Source organism: Palaemon carinicauda, chromosome 1, assembly GCF_036898095.1.
Source record: "Palaemon carinicauda isolate YSFRI2023 chromosome 1, ASM3689809v2, whole genome shotgun sequence".
NCBI classification, from domain to species: Eukaryota; Metazoa; Arthropoda; class Malacostraca; order Decapoda; family Palaemonidae; genus Palaemon; species Palaemon carinicauda.
Window position 1 is genome coordinate 57,076,207 of NC_090725.1, and position 21,223 is coordinate 57,097,429.

The window sequence follows — 21,223 nt, forward strand, 5'->3', positions numbered from 1 at the left end:
CAGTACAGTAGTTGTTTATAACATAACCATTAGCCAAATCAGTCACTGAAAGTCATCAAATCCTATGTGAAACCCCCAGCAGTTTTCGCATTAGGTGTCCTGCCTCTATATACAGCTAAAACAACCTCAGTGCTTCAGGTACAGCTTCACTAAAGGACAATTTTGTGTAGATTCGTTTAAGTGCTATTTAATCACAAGTTTACTTTTCCAAGTCTTAATTAATTGCTGTATTATTATCGTTGTCAACATTATAGATGGACATTTCTGTGGTTCACATGTAATAAAGTCCTTTAACACTGATGACACATTTCTATGTGATACACAATTCTACATGTTCTATAAGCCACAAATTAAGCATTTTTTTTTTTAAAGGACATAGTCTAATGAATGACATATCTTGGATATCACAGTGTATAAATGGCAGAAATATCTGTGGTTTGCATTTATTTGTAATTGTAGAACCAAATGAAATACTGTATTGCCGAAGTGGTATATAATTGATGAAAAATAGCCATAATGTAAAGCCGTAACTATTGGGTTTAGCATGGTAGTTCAGTAGTGATGAATAGCTATAGAGTCGTAGTAATGTAGTGCTAGAAGTAATTTAGAGAGCAGTTTTTGGTAGTTGCTGAAGGTCATAGTTGTATATAAGACTATTCATGCGGCTATTTATTTGATAATACAGTTACTTAATAGTAGTATAGGGGATGACTAAAATTAGCAATAGTACCAATTCTTATTTATTTCTGACACTGATTTTGGTTTATATCACTTTATTTACCGTGGTTAGACTTGTGTTTGAAATAACTTGAAAAATAATCATAGGTCATTGATTGAGGGACTGATTCAAATCAGGCATATATAGTTGATTCAAGACATTTTGCTAATTAAGGGTGAAAGGAAGGAAGTATAGGTTTCAATGTGCTGAATATAGTTGGTTGCAGCACCGATATTAGGAGCCTTATGTGGTGAAGATTTTGGCTGTTTTAAAACAGCTGAACAAAGAATCTAAAGCTTTGCCGACCACTTGCAAGGAATATTTTAATGCATTAATTAAAGCCCCATACTTCTCAGAAATCTTTGTTGTATTAGTGATCATTGAATAAAAATCCATTGCTATGTTCCTTGGTTTTGCAAATTACATGATAATTCTTCTTTTGTTCATAGCATTATGCTGAATTTGTAATGATTTAGTACCAAGAATACGCACATTAACACCGAAGTCAGAATTCAAATTTGGCAAGATGTTTCAGGGCCATGGCAGAAACATTTCGGTTATGAGCTAATGACATTCTGTCAAGATAAAATTCAAGCTTAATTCCACATGGTTTATTTATTTTGTCTAACCCTGATAGCTTCCCTTGCATTCATTCTGTTTTGTTTTGTTTTATTATTTCTACGACGAACCAAACCAATTTTGGCAGTAGTGCAAGATCATTTGGCCAAGTTCAGGTATCCACATTTCTTTTTCTGACAGAATTATATTCCATTTGATCTTGTCAAAGCTGGGTATCCTGTTTCAGTATCATATGAAACACATTTTTTATATTAACCCAAGGTTGATTCCAAGGTCGCAGTTATTTCTTTCATTTCAATCTAATAACTGTTTGTTACTGCTACTATTCAGTGAATAGTTTCAACAGCTAAATTCAGGCTTTGTGATTTTGATCCAATGTCATCGATAATTTCAAGGTCTAATTTTTTCTCAATTTGTTAGTGATAACTTCTTGCATTCATGGTATTGGTTTTGATTTCTTTTTCACTCTGACAAACAGTTAAATTCAAATTCATTAACATTGACAACTAGATTCTCACGGTATGTTGCTAGGATTTGGCATGGTTTTAAAGCCTCTGTCAAGCAAAGTTTATTCAAATCACAAGGTTGTTTTGGCCAATTTTAAATTCTTGACATATTTGCTATCATTCATGTTTACCGTGTTTGAATTTATCTGGTTTTAGGATCTCCTCAGGCACTTTACAACCTTAACTAAAGACCATTGGTAAATTGTAGAGCCAAATAATGGTATTTCATCTTATGATTTTTGCTTGCATTTATTGTCAGGTTCAAGGTAAAGTCTAATGCTAATGAAGGCAATTTTAATTTTTTTAGTGATGCAAGAAGTGTCCTACAATCATTAGAAGTTTTTAATTCAAGTAACCCTCTATTTTTAAAGATTTTAGAGCGGCTCTTGATTATTGGGCTTAGAGGTATAATAGTTCAGTTTTTCTGGGTTCTGGCACATGTAGGTATGTCTGGAAATGGGGAGCCATATTCACTGGCAAAGACTGCTGCAGCTGAGTTGCTACCAAAAAGGTATCCCATCCTCTAATGATTTTTACTAAGCATTAAGAGTCATCATTTGGATAGTTTAGATGGAAATATGTTGAGAGACATAACAAATTTTGTGTGTCCTTGGAGGTATAACCTGATGCCCTGAAAGTATGAGACTACTCTTTTTCGTCTTCGCATTAGTGACACTCGGTTGACACACGAGTTTCTGATGAATGGCCAACACCAGCAATATTGCGATGACCTGACAGTGAGGCATTTGTTAACTGAATGCCCCACTTTTAGCACCTTATGAAATAAATATGTTTTTGAGGCTTGAGGTGAAGATAGCAGGTTCATTCTTGCCAAGATTCCTAGGCTGAATGTGTTGTACTGTGCTAGCAATATTTTTAGACTTATTTTAGTAGCAGGTCCTCTAAAAGCTATTTAACATTTATAAGGAAGTCTTCTCTTTTATAGTATTAAATTTAATTTCCTTTTTATTTTTTATAACAAATGATATCGGTATCAGTGACCTTCGATGTCAGAATGCCAGAAAACTCAAAATCAATCAATCAATTAATCAATTTTGTATGAATTCTCAATAACTTTGCTTACATCCAGTAACACTGTGCAAAGTGGTTTTACCATCAAAACTTGATCCAAGGATTTTGGTAATAATTGATGCCAAACAGACAGATGCATTGGATTTCCAAACAAAATATAACTTTAGTATTCAAAGGAAATCAAACAAAGCCAGTTTTATTTATACCAATCACGATCAGATGTCCCAGCAGCTCTTCGTACCGTTGAGTCACTTTCCAGTACAATCTCGCTCATGAACTAAAGAATAAAAGGTTTTCAGTCCATTATGTACATGCACTTAGAGGGCTATGTACACTGAGATTGCAGGATTTGCTGAGTGGATGAACCTATCATTTCTTAAGCCTATTTCAAAAGTACATAATTTATTTTAGCCATTACACTCTTAAGCTGCGCTAGGTAAGTCTCCTTTATAGTGAGGTAGGCTACTGCCTCCAGAATTTATGTTCTTAGGGTCAATTATCCATCGATTTACTCGGCGTGGTGAATGAATTTTCCTTTCTTGCCAAACCTTGGAATTTACATCCATGTTACATAACTGTCATAGTTTCTCTCTTACGAAGGTGGATTCTGTCACTTCCCTTGAGTTTGTCTTAATCTTCGTCCTCCCTCTTTATTTCTCCTTCTCGCCAGACTAATGTGACTTAACTAAATCAAGCTTAATAGAAATGAGGAAATTACACGAAATAGGTGCTCACCACATTGGTATCAAGGAACCCGTCCCGTCGGAAAAAGTAAGAAGGCAGAAATTAAGTGTGGAATCAAGACATTCCATACTAAGGTTGTGGTGGCCGATGTGGCAAGGTCCCTGACTGGTGAACACCAGATTGGGGTTCGTGTCCCACTCAAACTCGTTAGTTTCTTCGGTCGCTGCAACCTCACCATCCTTGTGAGCTAAGGATGGGGGTTTGGGGGAGCCTAAAGGTCTATCTGCTGTGTCATCAGCAGCCATTGGTTCTAGCTTTGGTGAAGATGGTGCTTGGGCGCTGATCATATACATATTCGGTCAGTCTTTAGGGCATTACACTGTTCGATAGGGCAATGTCACTGTCCCTTGCCACTGCCATTTATGAGCGATCTTTAAAGAGGCCACTTGAGATGGGATGGGGGATATAACTGAAATGATACCAAAAGAAAAACATAACATGAAAAGCTAACGGAAGGGAAATATGTAGTTTAAGGAAGAGGTAATTAATGCACATTGTAAATTAATATCCTTTTGAGAATGAAGGCTAAAGAAGATTTTTTCAAAACGCGACGACACTGCTTCAAAGAGGGACGGATTATACCAAAATATATGCGTATAAAATTGTAATGCTTTATCATATATAAATGCAATAGCACTGTAGACTATGCCTTGAAACAAACATTTATATACAGCTGTTAGAGAATGATTAGCATCTTAGTGTACGTTAGAAATAGTAAGGCTGGTATTCTTTTCTTTAGAAGAATTAAACAAATTTAGTGTACAAGTAATTCTGTATTTGATTTAATGATCACACTCTTATATAATTTTGAATGTCGTTGACTACATGCAGTCAGCATTTCTGATATATATATATATATATATATATATATATATATATATATGTGTGTGTATATATATATTATATATACATGTATATATATATATATATTTATGTATATATACATATATATGCATATATATGATATATTTATGTATATATATATATATATATATATATATGTATATATATATATATATATATATATATATATATATATATATATATATATATATTCATTGCCTTTTTATTTCATGCACTCAATGCCGTTTCTTTTTTATGCTTGTTAATCTTGAATAACTTTTTTTTTTCGAAAATAAAATCGAAATTTATTGCATCATGCCTTATAGTACCCTGAAGCGGCCCCATTAGCCAAAATTCTCGCCTTATAATTACCTTAATCTGATGTAAATGCGTTTGTTTACTAACAAATCATACTCTAGATACCGTAGTCCTCGTTTGCTCCTTGAAAATAATTGGCAAATGAATTCTTGTTTCTTTGTTTCAGGAATTGGAACTCAGGATAGAGACGCAGAAGCAGACGCTAGCCGCCAGAGACGAAAGCATCAAGAAACTGCTCGAGATGCTGCAGCAGAAAGGCATAGGTAAGTCTACTTTATGTTTCCCCATCAAAAGAGTCATTTTTTTCTACTCTCCCGAATCCTTACTCCTATTTCGATATATCTATGTGGCACGTCGGGTTCACGTACGAGTATTTTTTTTTTTTTAACATTTTTTTTATATACTTTCAGTGTTATCATAATGTAATTTAAGCTTGTTTTCAATGAAGTATTTACATAGTATATGTCGTTTGGCTGCAAATACTTAATGAGTTGGTTTAAAATCATTGTGTATTATACATTTGACACTTGAGTTCCATTTGAAGAATTTTTGCTTTGCACTTTTTTCTCTTTCAGGATTTTTTATTGTCGGTGTTTAAATGTATGTTAATCGAGATTTGTAGCTTCCTTTATATTTTTTCTTATTGGCTATATTTATCGTAGCATACCATTGATAAATAGCAATACTTTGACCGGAGGTTGTATATTAATATAAACACTTTCTTTTTTTTATCTTTTTTATCTTTTTTTGTAAATGGGAAAAAATATTAGATAATGTTTACTTAAAGATGAATTATTAAAACGTAAAATGAAAACAATTTCACTCATCAAGTCCAAAACTGAAAACAATATTCCAGATATTGCTTTGAAATGTGTCTTTACAGAAGACCTTTACTGTACATGAGAAGAATCTGTTAACAAAGTACGTTTTCTTGGTACAGTTTTTTTTTTTTTTTTTTTTTTTTTTTTTTTGCAGATATAAGCAAAAGTCAAGTTTCCCAAGGGCTTTATCATATACTTTACTTATTAATTGCTTCTTCACATATCATTGTTCATGTCTAAGCTTTACGTTCTCTTTTCGAATTCAAAAGAAAGTGTGATGAGATGATGAGACGCAGGTAGGTCGCTCTCCCTTCGTTCAGATCAGTTGCGCATTGTCCTTCTTCTGTGATAATAATTTATGTGTGTCAGATTATAAATCATTTTCCCAGGTTACTTTCAGCTTAAGTTCCTTTGCCGAGCGTCCAGACCATATTCCCCTCTGATATCATAAGAGATAAGAGAAAATAATGTCTGCGACAGACATAACTAACATTTTTCTTGGGTATAACTTATCCATGTATGATGAAGATGATAGATACTCTCAGTCATTATTATTCTTATCATCATTACTATTATTGGTATGTTATTATCATCATCGACAAAGATTATATGTATGTGTCTGCATATATATATATATATATATATATATATATATATATATATATATATATATATATATATATTGTATATATATGCATATATATATACATATATATATTGTATATATATATATATATATATATATATATGTATATATATACATATATATATATATATATATATATATATATATATATAGATATAGATATATATGCGCACACATAAATATTAAGATAGATTTATTCCAAATTCTGTTCCCCTATTTTGGAATGACTGTCGAATGAATCTACTGCGTCATGTCTACTCCCTCATTCCCTCCACATTTCCTCTTCCTGTTTTGCCTAGTAATTCTGACGTCATTGCTTATTGTATCCCACCGTCTCTTTGATGGGCTGCCTCATAAAATGTTCATAATAAGTTTGCCCCTACAACACACGCCATCAATGAGCTATGACGTCATTGCTGGCGGATCAACTTAATTGGTTGCGGACCTATGACCTCATCAGCTGTTGAGATTCGGTGACCAATCCCTGACTGTGTTTCAGGCAAGGAGGAGGAGCGAGCCATGATGAACCAGATGCAGGCAGTATTTCAGAAACAGGTGCAGCTTCACTGGTCTTGTATTCATTTATTGTATGTTACTTTTATTATCATCATTATCATCATTATTATGTCCGATACAGTATGGCCGCCACGGTGTTCGGGGGATGTAGTAGAACACACATGCAGATATAATGCCCAAGCCGTCGAATGCTCAGACGTAGTGGTGCAAAGAGTATGTTACATATAGTCATTCTGATGTACGATGCACTCATAGACTAGAATTGATCAATCGATCATTAAGTTAGTGACAAAGAAAGAGGTGTACCTTCTTTCAGAGTGCTGTTGCGAGGTATCTTTCTGTCAGTAACTTGTCTCGGTAAACCAGTGTTGATTCTATTTTACACTTTTATGGGACGGGTTCGGGATAATGATGATTGATTTGAACAGTTTTAGATCTAAAGCTTCCACTACACAATTGTTATTTTTTATGCTTATGGTGCCACAGTTACATTATTCTGTATATTATTAGTTCTGTTAATTACTATTATACTTGCTGTTATATTCACATCCTCTGAACCACCGTTAAGGCTGCCACCTTCTCCCAGCTGTGTCCCTCCATCAGCCTGCTGTATGTTTGCCTCTCACAATTCTTCTAGCTTCTCTAGTGCCAGAATTCTACTTATTTGATTATAACAATTTCGTTTTCTGAAAGATTTCCTCCTCTTAAAATAAATTATGGTACTTTGTAGATATTAAAAAGCTACTGTAGAAAAGAAGAGTTGTGGGAGCCAGACTGTAGTGTAGGGGAGGGCAAGGGAAATGTGCCGAAGGTAACACCCTCAAACCCCAACAGTAAATGACTTTCAGGGGTTTTACTGTCTTTCTTCAGGGTTTGACCCAAATAGGCCTAAGCTAGGCCTAGAATAAGTGTTTTGACTTTTAATTATGTATCTATAGTAAGAACAATCTTAATAGTAGAGTTTCAAGGAAGAAGATCATTCCATTGTTTCGTGGAATTCCTTGCCTTATCGTTATTGTTTTTGTTCGTTGTTACAAACAAAAGAGGGCTAAGCCTTTTTGGCCCCCCTTGTCCCCCCCTCCCCCACCAGTAGTAGCGCGTGTGGCCGTGGTGAATGTCGAAAGTGACGTTGTTGTCAGCGCCTCGCCTCTGTCACAACAATTGATGGCGCTATTGCATGTTGTTATAGGTGATAAAAATATAGATGAGGAAGGCTCAGTAGAGTTGGATCAAACACGAGCGCGCCTGGTCGAGACTCAGAATGAAATGGACCGCTTGAGGGACACCTTACGCCAACGGGAGGAAGATAACAAAAAACTGCGTCAGGTGAGTTTTGACAGCTGTGTCAGGCCCCTTGAGGTGGTGGGTCGGGTGGTGACAAGACCTCGGCGCTGAAATGTGACCTAAAGCAGGACTTGAAAAATTTAGAGCATCTGATCTGAATAGAATTCAATGGTTATCTGAATACAGTGAATCTATGAAAAGAAATTAGTGAGTGTTTTACATATCTTCAAAGTAAAACATTGCATTACTGATTTTCACTGATGAGTGAAAATGCAAAATTTCAATGTTTTGATGCAGTTATCAATGGAGGACTAGTAGCTTCTTATAATTCCAACTAAATTGGCCATCAAATTTATCTTTGGTGTTTTCAGATGATTCAGGGTTTCCTAAATCACAAAAAAATTCACTTTTAGGCAAGTTATTTGACTTAGGGTATGCCTTTATTTGTTAGCACTGACTTGCATAGTAACGACATGATTTTATTGTTGATGATAATCACCATCATCTTGAAGAATAGACTACCCGACCTTACCACCTCATGTCCGATCGTCAGCAGCAGGCACCCCGGGTCGCGAGTCCCCCCGCTCCCGCCAACCTGGTAACCCCCCACCCCAGCGCACCACACCTCGCCCACCCACAGAACAACGCGGTTACACACGAACACACAACACGTTCTTACATGATGATATCAGATGCAGGAGGCCGTGGGCTTGACTTCACGAAGAAATTAGAATGTGATCATTCCAATGCTGAAGATTATGCAGTGTTAGATGCTATGTGCTGTATATTATACAATTTTGATTTTAGATAAGATTTCTTTTTCTAAATTTATCGCTCATTTTCTAAATATCTTCAATCTACAGTGAAATTAATGGTAATTTAAGTAAGAAATCTGATGATTTGTGAGATTTTTTCCTTCACGTGTCTGTGACTCGACTCGACTGACAGACAGACTCTTGGGCAGCGATGCCCTGAAAGTGTCCGTGGTGAGGGATGCCAAGTGCCCGGGTTAGAGGTAGACTCGTGCCCGGGATAAAGTAGTCTGTATCCGAGTATAACATCATGCCTGGTTAGATCCAATTACAACCTTGCTGAGAGATAGAAATGCAAGATATAGTTGCTGTAGTGTTCAAGTGTTTGAAGCCTTATTGCTCTTAATTTAATCTTTTTAGTTACTGTAGAACATAGATTTTCCAATAATCTACCTCAAGAAAATTGGGTTATCTGGGAAGAACCCTCATACAGTTGCAAGTCTTTATAGTGTCTCTGGAAAGACATTCTGTAATCATGTATAAAAGAAAATTTTCTATAAATAGTCTCTTTAAATTATGTAGTGATATCTTAATTCACTGTATTATTATACTTTAATCCTTGAAATATGAATTATTAGTTTATAATGCAAATTGTAGGGTTACTCCCAGATCATAAGATAACAAGTCCCTGTTCCAATAGATTTTAGGCTGCTTTTAGTAGATCTTACCAGGAACCTGGTTGTACTCGGGTATGGGTAGACTTTTATGATGCTGCCACACCCACACCCACCCACCGCTAGACCTCCCAAACGAGAGAAGGATTAGGCTCATCACTACAAGAATAGAGGAGAAGCATTTCTTTTGTTTGGATGCTCAGGGATGAAAGTGAAAGCAAGGAACAATTAGAAAAGAGAGGAAATAAATTCACCCTATAAAAATATTTAAGAAGAAACAGAGTAACCAATCTTTCTCTCCTCTTTAGGCCAATACCTGACATGGTTCCCGTTTATTAAAGTTTAAGATCACCGTAGTTCCTTAGAATAACCCCTCCTTACATCGATAACTCTTGAAATTAGAGAATTACTGATAAAACTGATTTATTGTCATGTCCATTTCAGCTGAACATTTAATGGCTATAGTTGCCCCTTTAGTAGCAGCACCTACTTGTCTCAACTTTACTAAGTAGTCTGTTATTGAAATCTAATCTCTGCTGGTTTCATATTTTTTCTTTTAGTATTGTAATGTGTTGCAGTATTTTTTTTTTTTTTCAAAAACAATTTCTGCTTACCATTAGATTCATTCTTCTTCAATATGTAGAAGGGTTGCACGTCTTCCGATAACAAACCTTTGCCACTTATAAGATCTCTGCTTATTATCTCCATTTTATTCTGATTAGGCAACCCCATTCCTCCAGTGAATGACATGGCTTTAGACGTGACGTTGGTCAAGACTTTCATGTAAAGAAGTGATAATGTTCCTATATTTTGCGCTCAGTTTTATCCAGTGTTTTCTTGTAACCTTCCCAGTCATCTACTGTCGATTTCTTAATTGCGTAATTAGCACTGCATAGTCATTTAATCGCGATGACCAGTCTAGTATTTAATGAGGATAAACGTGTTGTTCCAAAAAGTTCTGTCATTATGAGACACATTCAACGGAAAGATCTAATGCTTGTCATTGTTCTCTGCCTGCATGTTCCGTCTATCTTATAATAACTATAGAGTTTGATGTGTTGAGCTTTTAATAAACGGCAGTGTGTGTGTGTTTGAGTGTGCAATGTCAAGCATCTCATTTCATGACCCTTTTGTCATTATGACAGCTATATGGCGGCTTGGCTACATAGAAACGAGTCTGTTCGAAAAAGTAACCTAGACTCTGATTGAAAATGGTGTTCTCTTTATTACAAAACTTAGAGTATAATCCTGAACATCAACTTATAAATGAGGGCATGCAGCTCGTTATACTATGGAGTCTATAAAGCCATCTTAGGATCCTGTGTAGTGAAAGTTGCAGTTTTGAATTCCCCCTGTGGCTGTGGCAACAGTCTTGTGACCCTGTATGCCCAGGCCATATATTCTTGTGATCCTTTACAGTTAACCTAGGAGCCATGTGTTTTGTGTTAATTGAATCACCTGCCTGTACATTTGTGTGCCTGATATTTTAACTGTGTTTTCATGTGTGTCAGAGGCAGTAGATTAGAACCATGTGTGGCCGAAGGGATGACCTTGGTAATGTATAGTATTACAGAATACAATGCCTTTTAATTCCTCATTGGAAGGATAGCAATTCTGAAATACTTTGCTGACAAGGTTACTGTTTGCGCCCAATGTGTTAAGAGCAGCAGTTTCGAGATTTTGTATTGCTACCAAATGTGGTGGTGTCAAGAATTTGTTCCCAGTAAGGGAAAAGTAAATGTTCTTTCATATTTGTATAAAAAGCTGTCTGCTATTCCACTGGGCTTGAATAACACGTTTTGTTTGGTGTAACTGGCTGAAAAGTGTGTGCAGCTTGGTTTCTTAACTTTCATGTATAAAAATGGGGTGTTAGGCTTGGCGCACGTGAAGAAGTGTGTTTTGTCGACATCTAAGAATATTTTGCAATAATTTGAATCATAACTGGATGGAATGGTACTTTTAATCGATGTATGGCTAGTAGTTGATGGATGTGTGTAATCACAGTATACTGCACACATGAATGTTGATTTGCATAACGTTGCTTATATGGTGTATATGATGCTGCAGTGTAAAGTATGACCACAGAACTTATTGTTTTCAATCCTTTTGATTCAAAGTGAACCGGAATGATTTCTGTATGAGTGAATATTATTTCAGATCACATATACAATGCGTTTCAAGTTGAAGAGTGTGACTGTGTCAGGCTGTTTAATAGTGCATTCATTTGTAGCCATATACTCTTACAATCATCTACCTTTGGCAACATTCCTATCATTTTTTGCATGGATGAAAGAACAATATTATGAGATGGAGAGTGAGTTAATGTCAATGTTAGGATAAGCTGTAGTAATTAATATTTGGCCATTTTCTGAACAAGAGAATTAAGTTGATTGCTAAACTGAATAACATCTGATTAAAAAAAAAAACATCAATGCCTCACTGTAAAAAGGGCTTCCATTAAATTTTCATATTGGCAGGGTATGCAGTTGATTTAAAAAAAATATATTGGTATATATATGTACATATATGTGATATCAATATATGAGTATATATATATATATATATATATATATATATATATATATATATATATATATATATATATATTAAAACAGCCATGTTTTGACCTTAGAATCAAAGCATTTAAACTTTTGTAGTGTTGTGTCCGGGGTGCAGGTGTGCTGTTGGTGGGGCCACTCTTTATGTAGTACGTTTCATGTAAACCTAAGTTGTTTGTTAAGTATAATATATGGTATGACTGTCTCTCTGTGGGCATTCTTCAGGCTACCAAAGCACCGCAATGCTTTTCTAGAAAGTACATCCCTTAGATGTCTGCCCTGTCAGTTTTTTTCTGAAGTACAGATATCTAAAAAGTCAAATATTTTGTATTTTCCCTTTAAGACCAGAGCTTCAGAAAGAAGCTCAGATATTGAACATTATATCTGAAGCATGAGTCACTTTAGGAGCAATCATTGCTATATGAAGCAGAGAAAAATTAGTAGTACTGCCATATTGTGGCACTAGTAGAGTGTTGCCTGCGGTTGACGGGAGTGTGCAGCAGTAGCAGCAGTAGTAGTGTTGCTCGTTGGTTGATGGGTGTGGGTGTGGCTGCAGGAAGCTCTGGAGGCGGCGGAGCGGCTGAGGCGTGAGCACGAACATAGCTTCGGGGGGGCCTGGGGGCTGAATGGCCCTGCTGCTGACGCCGGTACATCGGCGACGCTGTCGGCGCTGTTGGAGACCAAGGACGCACGTATTCTTTCGCTGGAGCGCGAAGTTGGGCTCCTGGAGGGGGAGGTGACCATGGCCAGGGAGGCGGCAAGGGAAGCTGCCAGGGAAGGCTTAGTTGGAGGGGGCCTCATTGGGGGCAGCTTATCAGGCTCTCGGTGGGGCTCCCGGGCCTCCCTGGCTACGCCACCACCCACCGATGACTCACGCCTCCTCCAGGTGCTACAGGAACGGGAGCGGAAGGCCAAAGCCCAAGTAAGTTTGGGTCACCTTCAGGCAATGATGCCACACGAACAGTTGCCATACACCAAACACTTAAGTCATGGAAAAATAAAAATCGTTCACTGAATCTTGATGGGTTGTTTCAACACCAAATATATTCGGAAACAATGCCCAGTTGCAGAATTTATTGGTCATCTAAATTACATAAGAAAAAAATAGAATGACAAATATACGAATAAACAAATGATGCAAACAGTTATATGGTTGTGTCAACCTTACATGTGGTCATCGTTTGCCCTTCGGTGGCAATTGTCTCCTAACAAAAACATGCAAAGTTGCAAGGAACCAGAAGAATTCAGATATCATTAAAGAATTACTTATGCTTTTCAGTCTCCTTTAGAAATCGTCAGAACATTACCGAAAAAAGGCCAGTTTTATATTAAGCGATGATTAAATTTCCTTCTGCAATTTTGTCTTAGAATCAATATAATGATAGCAAGGTGCCCAGCAGCTTGCGTATATTTTAACCTGGTTACTAAAATTATCTGGAGGTAAGTTCAGATGAGGGCTTCTCTATCTTTCATTCTCTTCATTCCTTATTTTAAATTTTTTCTTTTTTTGTTTTGCTTGCATGGTTTAAGATGCACATTAACTTATGATTTGATCTTGAAATGTCAATTAACCTCGTGTATCCAGGCTGTAAGACGGATTGTTTTTGCTAGAATCACTAGATGCCATCTCGAGTTACTGATACTTTAATAGAATCCGTGCTTCGGATGAACGAGGTGAGACTGTCCTATGTTTCGTTTCGTTTCGTAGACTTTCTGCCCTCTTTGTTTCTTTGTTTCTGAATCTGTCTTTTCTCTTTTTTCTTGTCGAATTGTGCACCCTAAAGACTTGCAACTAAAAGAAAGAAAAAATGACAAAACAGAATGATAATCTCCATATCCTTTGTTTTTTAGCCTGGAATTGTATATATAAATAATATAATTAGCTTTCTTTCTCAGCTGTGTCTCCTCATCTGCTCTCCGGTGCCTTGTACCTGCTTTTACCATTACCCACCTACCATGACCTCATCTTAAACCATCTTCGATTACCATTTTGATATGTTTAATGGATTAAATATCACCATGATATGTTAGTTTATTTAGTTCATTTTCCGTCTCTTCTTCCCTTTTAGCTCAAGATATCTTTGTTATCCATTGTGTGTATTGTGAACGTGTCTAATAGTATTTTTGTAGGACAACTTAAATTTTTGGATCTTAGTGCTATTATAAGCTATCTGTTAAACTATTATGGTGTAAATATACATCTTGAAGCTTTCCAGTCTTGTAGGAAGAGTATTTGAATCTTGCTCTTTCCAGGTATGTATTTTAATAGGTTTATTGATTTTGTCGATTAAGAATTATTATGTGGAGAGAAAGAACGAATGAGAGATATAATGTGTTAGTTTTTAGTGACGATAATCACACAGTTCGATAGGGAATGTAATACTGCAGTATACCTATGTATTACAGTAATTATAATATGAAGTGTCATTACATTGTTTGAAGAAAACATACGCTTTCACTTGAATATATATATATATATATATATATATATATATATATATTTATATATATATATATATAAATATATATATATATATATATATATATATATATATATATATATATATATATATTGACCTCAATATCTTTCACAAAAAATCATGCCAGTCAAACATACACGCGCACATACACACACACACACACACACACACACGCACACACACACATATATATATATATATATATATATATGTATATATGAATATATATATATATATATATATATATAAATATATATATATATATATATATATATATATATATTTTATTTTTCAATTCTACTGTATATTCTTCTTATAAGAGATATAAAGATGCAAGGAGCATAGACTACACCTTAATGTTGAAAGTTGACTAAAACTTCTTCTATTGACTCACATAAATTACTGCTTGTGCTTTCAAAGAAAAGACGTTCATTATGGTTCATGTAATTTTCTCTTAAATTTCATGTTACCCCTTCTGTTATTTACTGCCTTCTCGGAAAGGTTTTCTTCTTTAGCAATCATTTGATCTAGTGAACATCACCATCTATATACTTAATCATTTTGTCTGTGTAATTAGTGCTTGTGTTTACGGCTGTAGATATTTAAAAAACCTTTCATTCAGTCGTATATTACTTAATATAAGTATAATGATGACACTTAAATGCTTAGAAATTTACCATCATCTGTTATGTAAGTTTATTTTGTTACTTTACGAACATTATATAGAGGAAAACCACTGTACCTATATCTAACATAATTTGATAGTGTAAATTTTTCATTTAAACGAATTCTACCTTGTAAAAATAGCGAATTAACTTCCATTAGAAAGATGAAAGACTGTAGGAATCGAAATATTACGGGAAAATAGCATAAGGTAACAAATAAAATCCTTGTGAATGGCAAAGAGCAATTCGTGTCTTTTTTTAAAAGCGAGTTATTGTTATTGAGAATAGCTTTTTTAAAAGTATGGATTAGTTATTTGAAAACTAATGTTACTTTAAATTGTAGATTAGTCTCTAAGTTTATACAGCCTATATTCATAGATACAATCTAATAAGTCTTGGAAATTATATAGTCGTCTTTTAAGTCTCAAAGTGACATTTGTCAACAAATTTTAAACGCCATTATCAGCAAATTCTTGTGTCCAAGTATGTATGAGGCCCCTGAGAAATTAACGAATAATCATAATAATGATGTGGACTTATGGAATACTTAAGTTCAATAATAACTTGTATCTACTGTATCCATTGTTGAAAGATAAGAACATACACATAAAGTAGAAACTCTTATATAAATCTCCATACTGAGGCCAATTCTACCCTACGGCCATGAGTCTTGGACGTTAAAGTCAAATACTAGAGGCCAGCTCTAGGGAGCAGAAATGAAGGTACTGAGATTGATAAAAGGTGTCACAAGACTGGATAAACTTCGAAGTGAATGCATCAGGAGAGAATTAGGAGTGGAGGGAATTTTGGACTCTCTTGAAAGAGGACAACTTCGGTGGTTTAGACATGCAAAAGAATGGAAGAAGAACGATGTCTAAGGAGACCCTAAGGCAGAAGACCAGTTGGTAGGCCGAAGATGAGATGGATGGAAAATATTGAGAGAGGAATCAGCATGAGAAGCGTGAATTTACAAGATAATGAAGAAGAGAAGCTATATGAAGATCGTCAGTAGTGGGGCCAGTTTCTGAAGTAGGGTGATTAACACGCTTGAAAAGCCTGCCTGGCATCTGGTGAGAAAAAAAAGTTAAAGTTTGGTGTAGAAATCATGGAAAATAGAAAAGTGTTCTGCCTTAGCTGACCACAGATTTTTACATTTAATTTTTATGAACTCTAGTAAGGAATAGGCGTACTTTTCATACCTAGAATTCAATTCCAACAGAACTAGAAAGGCAAGCGAGATACTTTAATAATTTTGCTGTCAATCCATCCACATAATTAGGCTGCTTGAAATATTGAATAAAACACAACCTGGAAAGAAGGATTTCCTTTTATGTTTTAAGAAGCTTATCAACAAACAGTGCAGTTCAGAAGTCATACCATAAAATAAAACTATTGGCAATATAGGACCTAGCTTGAGCCCATATGGTGACATAAAATAAAAGAGCAAATGACTAACTATTGGCTATTTAAGACCTAGCTTGGGCCCATCTGGTACCTTGAAATAAAAGAGCAAAGGACTAACTATTGGCAATTTAGGACCTAGCTTGGGCCCATATGGTAACATAAAATAAAGAGCAAAGGACTAACTATTGGCTATTTAAGACCTAGCTTGGGCCCATATGGTATCATAAAATAAAAGAGCAATGGACTAACTATTGGCAATTTAGAACCTAGCTTAGGTTCATATAGTACCATAATGTAAAGGGGCAATGGACTAACTATTGGCAATTTAAAACCTAGCTTGGGCCCATATGGTACCATAAAATAAAAGAGCAATGGACTAACTATTGGCAATTTAGAACCTGGCTTGGGTCCCTATGGTACCATAAAATAAAGGAGCAAAAGACTAACTATTTGGAATTTAGGACCTAGCTTGGGGCCATATGGTAGCATAAAATAAAAGACCAAAGTACTATATATTGGCAATTCATGGCCTATCTTGGGGCCATATGGTACCATAAAATAAAAGAGCAAAGGACTAAATGTTGGCGATTTAGGACCTAGCTTGGGCCATTTGGTATCATGAAATAAAAGCGCAAAGGACTAAAAATTGGCAATTCAGGACCTAGCTTGGGGCCATGTGGTATCATAAAATAAAAGAGCAATGGACTAACTATTGGCAATTTAGAACATAGCTTGGTTCCCTATGGTACCATAAAATATAAGGGCAAAGGACTAAATATTGGCAATTCAGGACCTAGCTTGGGCCATATGGTATCGTGAAATAAAAGCGCAAAGGACTAACTATTGGCAATTGAGGACCTACCTTAGGCCTATGTGGTACCATGAAATAAAAGAGGAATGGACTAACTATTGGCAATTTAGAACCTAGCTTGGGTCCCTATGGTACCATAAAATAAAAGAGCAAAGGACTAACTATTTGCAATTTAGGACCTAGCTTGGGCCCATATGGTAGCATAAAATAAAAGACCAAAGGACTATATATTGGCAATTCAGGACCTAGCTTGGGGCCATTTGGTACTATAAAATAAAAGAGCAAAGGTCTAAATATTGGCGATTCAGAACCTAGCTTGGGCCATATGGTATCATGAAATAAAAACGCCAAGGACTAACTATTGGCAATTGAGGACCTACCTTGGGCCCATGTGGTACCATAAAATAAAATAGCAATGAACTAAGTATGGGCAATTTAGAACCTAATTTGGGTCCCTATAGTACCATAAAATAAAAGAGCAAAGGACTAACTATTGGCAATTTAGGACCTGGCTGGCCTCATATGGTACCATAAAATAAAAGAGCAAAGGATTAACTATTTTCAATTCAGGACCTAGCTTGGGGCCATATGGTACCATAAAATAGAAGAGCAAAGAACTAAATATTGGCGATTCGCGACCTAGCTTGGGCCATATGGTATCATGGAATTAAAGAGCAATGGACTAACTCAGGACCTAGCTTGGGGCCTATATGGTACCATAAAATAAAAGAGCAAAGGACTAACTATTGGCAATTCAGGACCTAGCTTGGGGCCATGTGAAACAAATTTTGTAATTGTCAATGTAAAGGACTGATTCAGGGTCCTGGACACAGAAGTTTTAATCTTCCAATCTCGCCACAGTAAAAGTCATTTATTACCGTGGCATCAATGCTGGGATGGCGTACGAAATATTAAGACCATCCTTTAAAAGTTGCCAAATGCTACCAACCTGAAGTTTAATCAAAACTCATATGTTTAATCTTTTGAAAAAAAAAATATTTTGAAGTAATCTATAGTTTAATCAAACTTCATTTTGTTACTCGGCCACAGAAAAATAAATCGACGTACTTCGAGTATTTGCATAATTTGATGGAATTGAAACAGGTTGAATGTGCTTAATGGAGCAATAAGACAAATCAGAATGACCGATTTAAGGGTTTATAAAACGTGTATGGACACATCGTCGGTTGAAGCTATATTTACATGGATGTCATATATCTTAAAAAAAAAAAAAAAAAACGTTACATATTATTGCACTTTATTTAAATAGAATTCGATACATAAATCTGTATTTTAGTTGTTATGGACGTAGGATATATCGTTATTCAACAAACGTTATGGCACCAAGATTCTTACAAATCACTCTTTTTACTTAGATTCTGTTACTACAAGCCTTTGAAATATAAATATAACTTAAATTCCTTATAGGCGAATATTTGATACGCATTAACTACCAACTCACTGCAAAATCGGTTTTAGGAATTATCTCGAAAGCTTCCATGATGTGTAAGTTTTGATATATATAAAGCTGCCATGATTGGCGAAAGTCTCTTCAGTTTATCAGGAAAGACCTGAAGTTTATCATGAAATAGCTGTAGCTTCTATAAGAACTCCTAAACTGTAGAGACTTGATTGAACTTAAATATCGTGCTCCTTTTGGGTTTAAATTAGGTTGTGGTGGCCTATTGGAAACGTCCCTGCCTGGCATTCTGCTGTACGGGAGATCGAGTCCAGATCAAACTCGATAGCTTCTTATAGCGTCTGCAACCTCACCATCCTTGTTAGCTAAAAATAGGGGCCGGGGTTTGAGGGAGCCCATAGGTCTACCTGCTGAGTGATCAGCACCCATTGCCTGGCCCTCCCTTGTTCTAGCTCGGGTGGATAGGGTTGTCTGGATAGATATATGGTCAGTCTCTATGGCATTGTCATTGTTCCTTGCCTATGCCATTCACGAGCGCCCTTTAAACCTTAAAAACCAAGATAAATAGACGTACCGGATAATAGTTAACTATTCTTTGTGCCTTAACCCAACATAAGGTACTATAAGAAAACTTCAAAGATCATTCATGCTTCCAGAGAAATCAAACAGGCAATAGCTAAGTAAACTTATTTATGTAATAATAAAAAATTAGAAAACGTGAATCTTGACAGCTCAAAATCATAAATCCAATGTAAATAGTATATACGCATTTTGTAAAACAAATATTATTAAAATTTTTGCAGTTATTACATTTCAAATGGAGATAGAATAAAGTAAACATAAATTAGAAGGTGCAATAATATTCTGGCAATAATGTTAACTGACATAATTTTACTCGTTTGGTTTCAAGTACTTGAAATTTCAACCTAAAAAAAAATAACTTTATAAAGTTATTTTTTTTTTATTTCATGGGAATATAATGCGAAATGTTACTAAGCCATAGTAGAATGTTTTTTTATTGTGAATGATAAAAAGAAATAATCAGTCTTCATGGTTGATTTTATGTTGCCGAAAATATACTTGAAAATATTGTATAGCTGCACCAGTAATAAGAACATATTCTAGTTACAAATAAATTGATGTTTTTACGCCTTAATAGATACTAGATAAAGCAAAATGAGAATGAATGATGGAAGTAATTGTATAATTATACAAGTTGATCAAGTTTTAATTCATATTTAATTTCTTTTGTCTTTTTTTTTAGCAATCTTCTCAAGTAAGATGGCATTGCATCAAACACCATCATGTCCAATTGATTGAAAGTAAATAAAAGTTTTTTTTTTCTTTTTTTTCTTTTATTTCACATGCTGGAGATTGGAAATTCAATAGAGCATTCGGTGGATGCATTGTTGATATGGAAGTTTATTGCTTTAAAAGCAATAGCTCTTTTCATATATAGGTTATGAGTTATAGTTGAAATATCCAATCACCCTGTCAGTATATAACTCTGGTATACTAACTGAATATACACCTGTCCCCTTTTGTGAAAAGTAGTCGAAGTAATGAATTTTGTTACCATCAATTTGAAACCCTAGAGTGTATTCATATAATGTGCAATATAATGCGTCATGTATTTGCAAGTAGGCACCGTGATTATTATTATTATTATTATTATTATTATTATTATTATTATTGTTGTGATTACAGAGCTGACGCAGTTAGACAATCGAATATATTAAAAGAAACTCTTATTGAGAAGTTTTATGTTTCACATGTTTTGCATGGGGCGACCAATTTCGCATTTAGTTACTATATATTACTAATCTACGTTTAGAAAGCCAAGCCCGAGTATCAGAAATCTCACTTTTAATTAAAGTTCTTCTCTTATAATAGATTTATCTACTTTTCTCGATGTTTCCTTTGTTGTTTTGGAAACACTATCGTTAAAAAAAAAAAAAATTGTAAGATTTTGTATTCACTCGAATACATCCTGATTTTCTATTTTTTTTTTTTCAATCCGTTTTAACGTTTATTGTGTCTATTTAACCTACAATTATCAACCTCTGCGGATTGAGAACTCGAGACTGTTATCGATTCTCTTGCGCGATCATTGTAACAAATGATTTGCTCCTTTGGTTCTAATTTTAAAAGCACGTTATTACTCTTGATCAGAATTGAGTCGTCTATAATTCATAATTATGATCAAAATGTCATTCTGTTGTTATAATAGAACGAAATTACAGTCAGTTTTATCTTCTCAGTATTCTGTCATGATGTAAAATGTTTGACTTTAGTTATCTCTTATAATGAAAAATGTACTGTTTACTGATCTTTTATTTATTAGTCTTAATTATAAAGGCACTAACGTAGACAATTGTAAATTGCCAGTCAATGGCCTACGTTTGTTTTAGTTTGAATCTCTCTCTCTCTCTCTCTCTCTCTCTCTCTCTCT

At 35.1% G+C, this 21,223-nt stretch overlaps 1 protein-coding gene across 16 annotated transcripts in view; it reads left to right on the forward strand.

Annotated features, from left to right (window-relative positions):
- Positions 1–21,223, forward strand: part of brp (bruchpilot) — a 630,212-nt gene that overhangs the window by 526,829 nt on the left and 82,160 nt on the right. For 8 of the 16 annotated variants that reach the window (XM_068381421.1, XM_068381339.1, XM_068381377.1 and 5 more), the window contains 3 exons: positions 4,907–5,003; positions 7,913–8,049; positions 12,548–12,913. In XM_068381421.1, the coding sequence (XP_068237522.1) occupies positions 4,907–5,003; positions 7,913–8,049; positions 12,548–12,913 (600 nt within the window). Of the gene's footprint in view, positions 1–4,906; positions 5,004–6,706; positions 6,763–7,912; positions 8,050–12,547; positions 12,914–21,223 lie in introns of all 16 variants that reach the window. The other 8 variants (XM_068381401.1, XM_068381409.1, XM_068381414.1 and 5 more) reach the window with 3 other exon arrangements.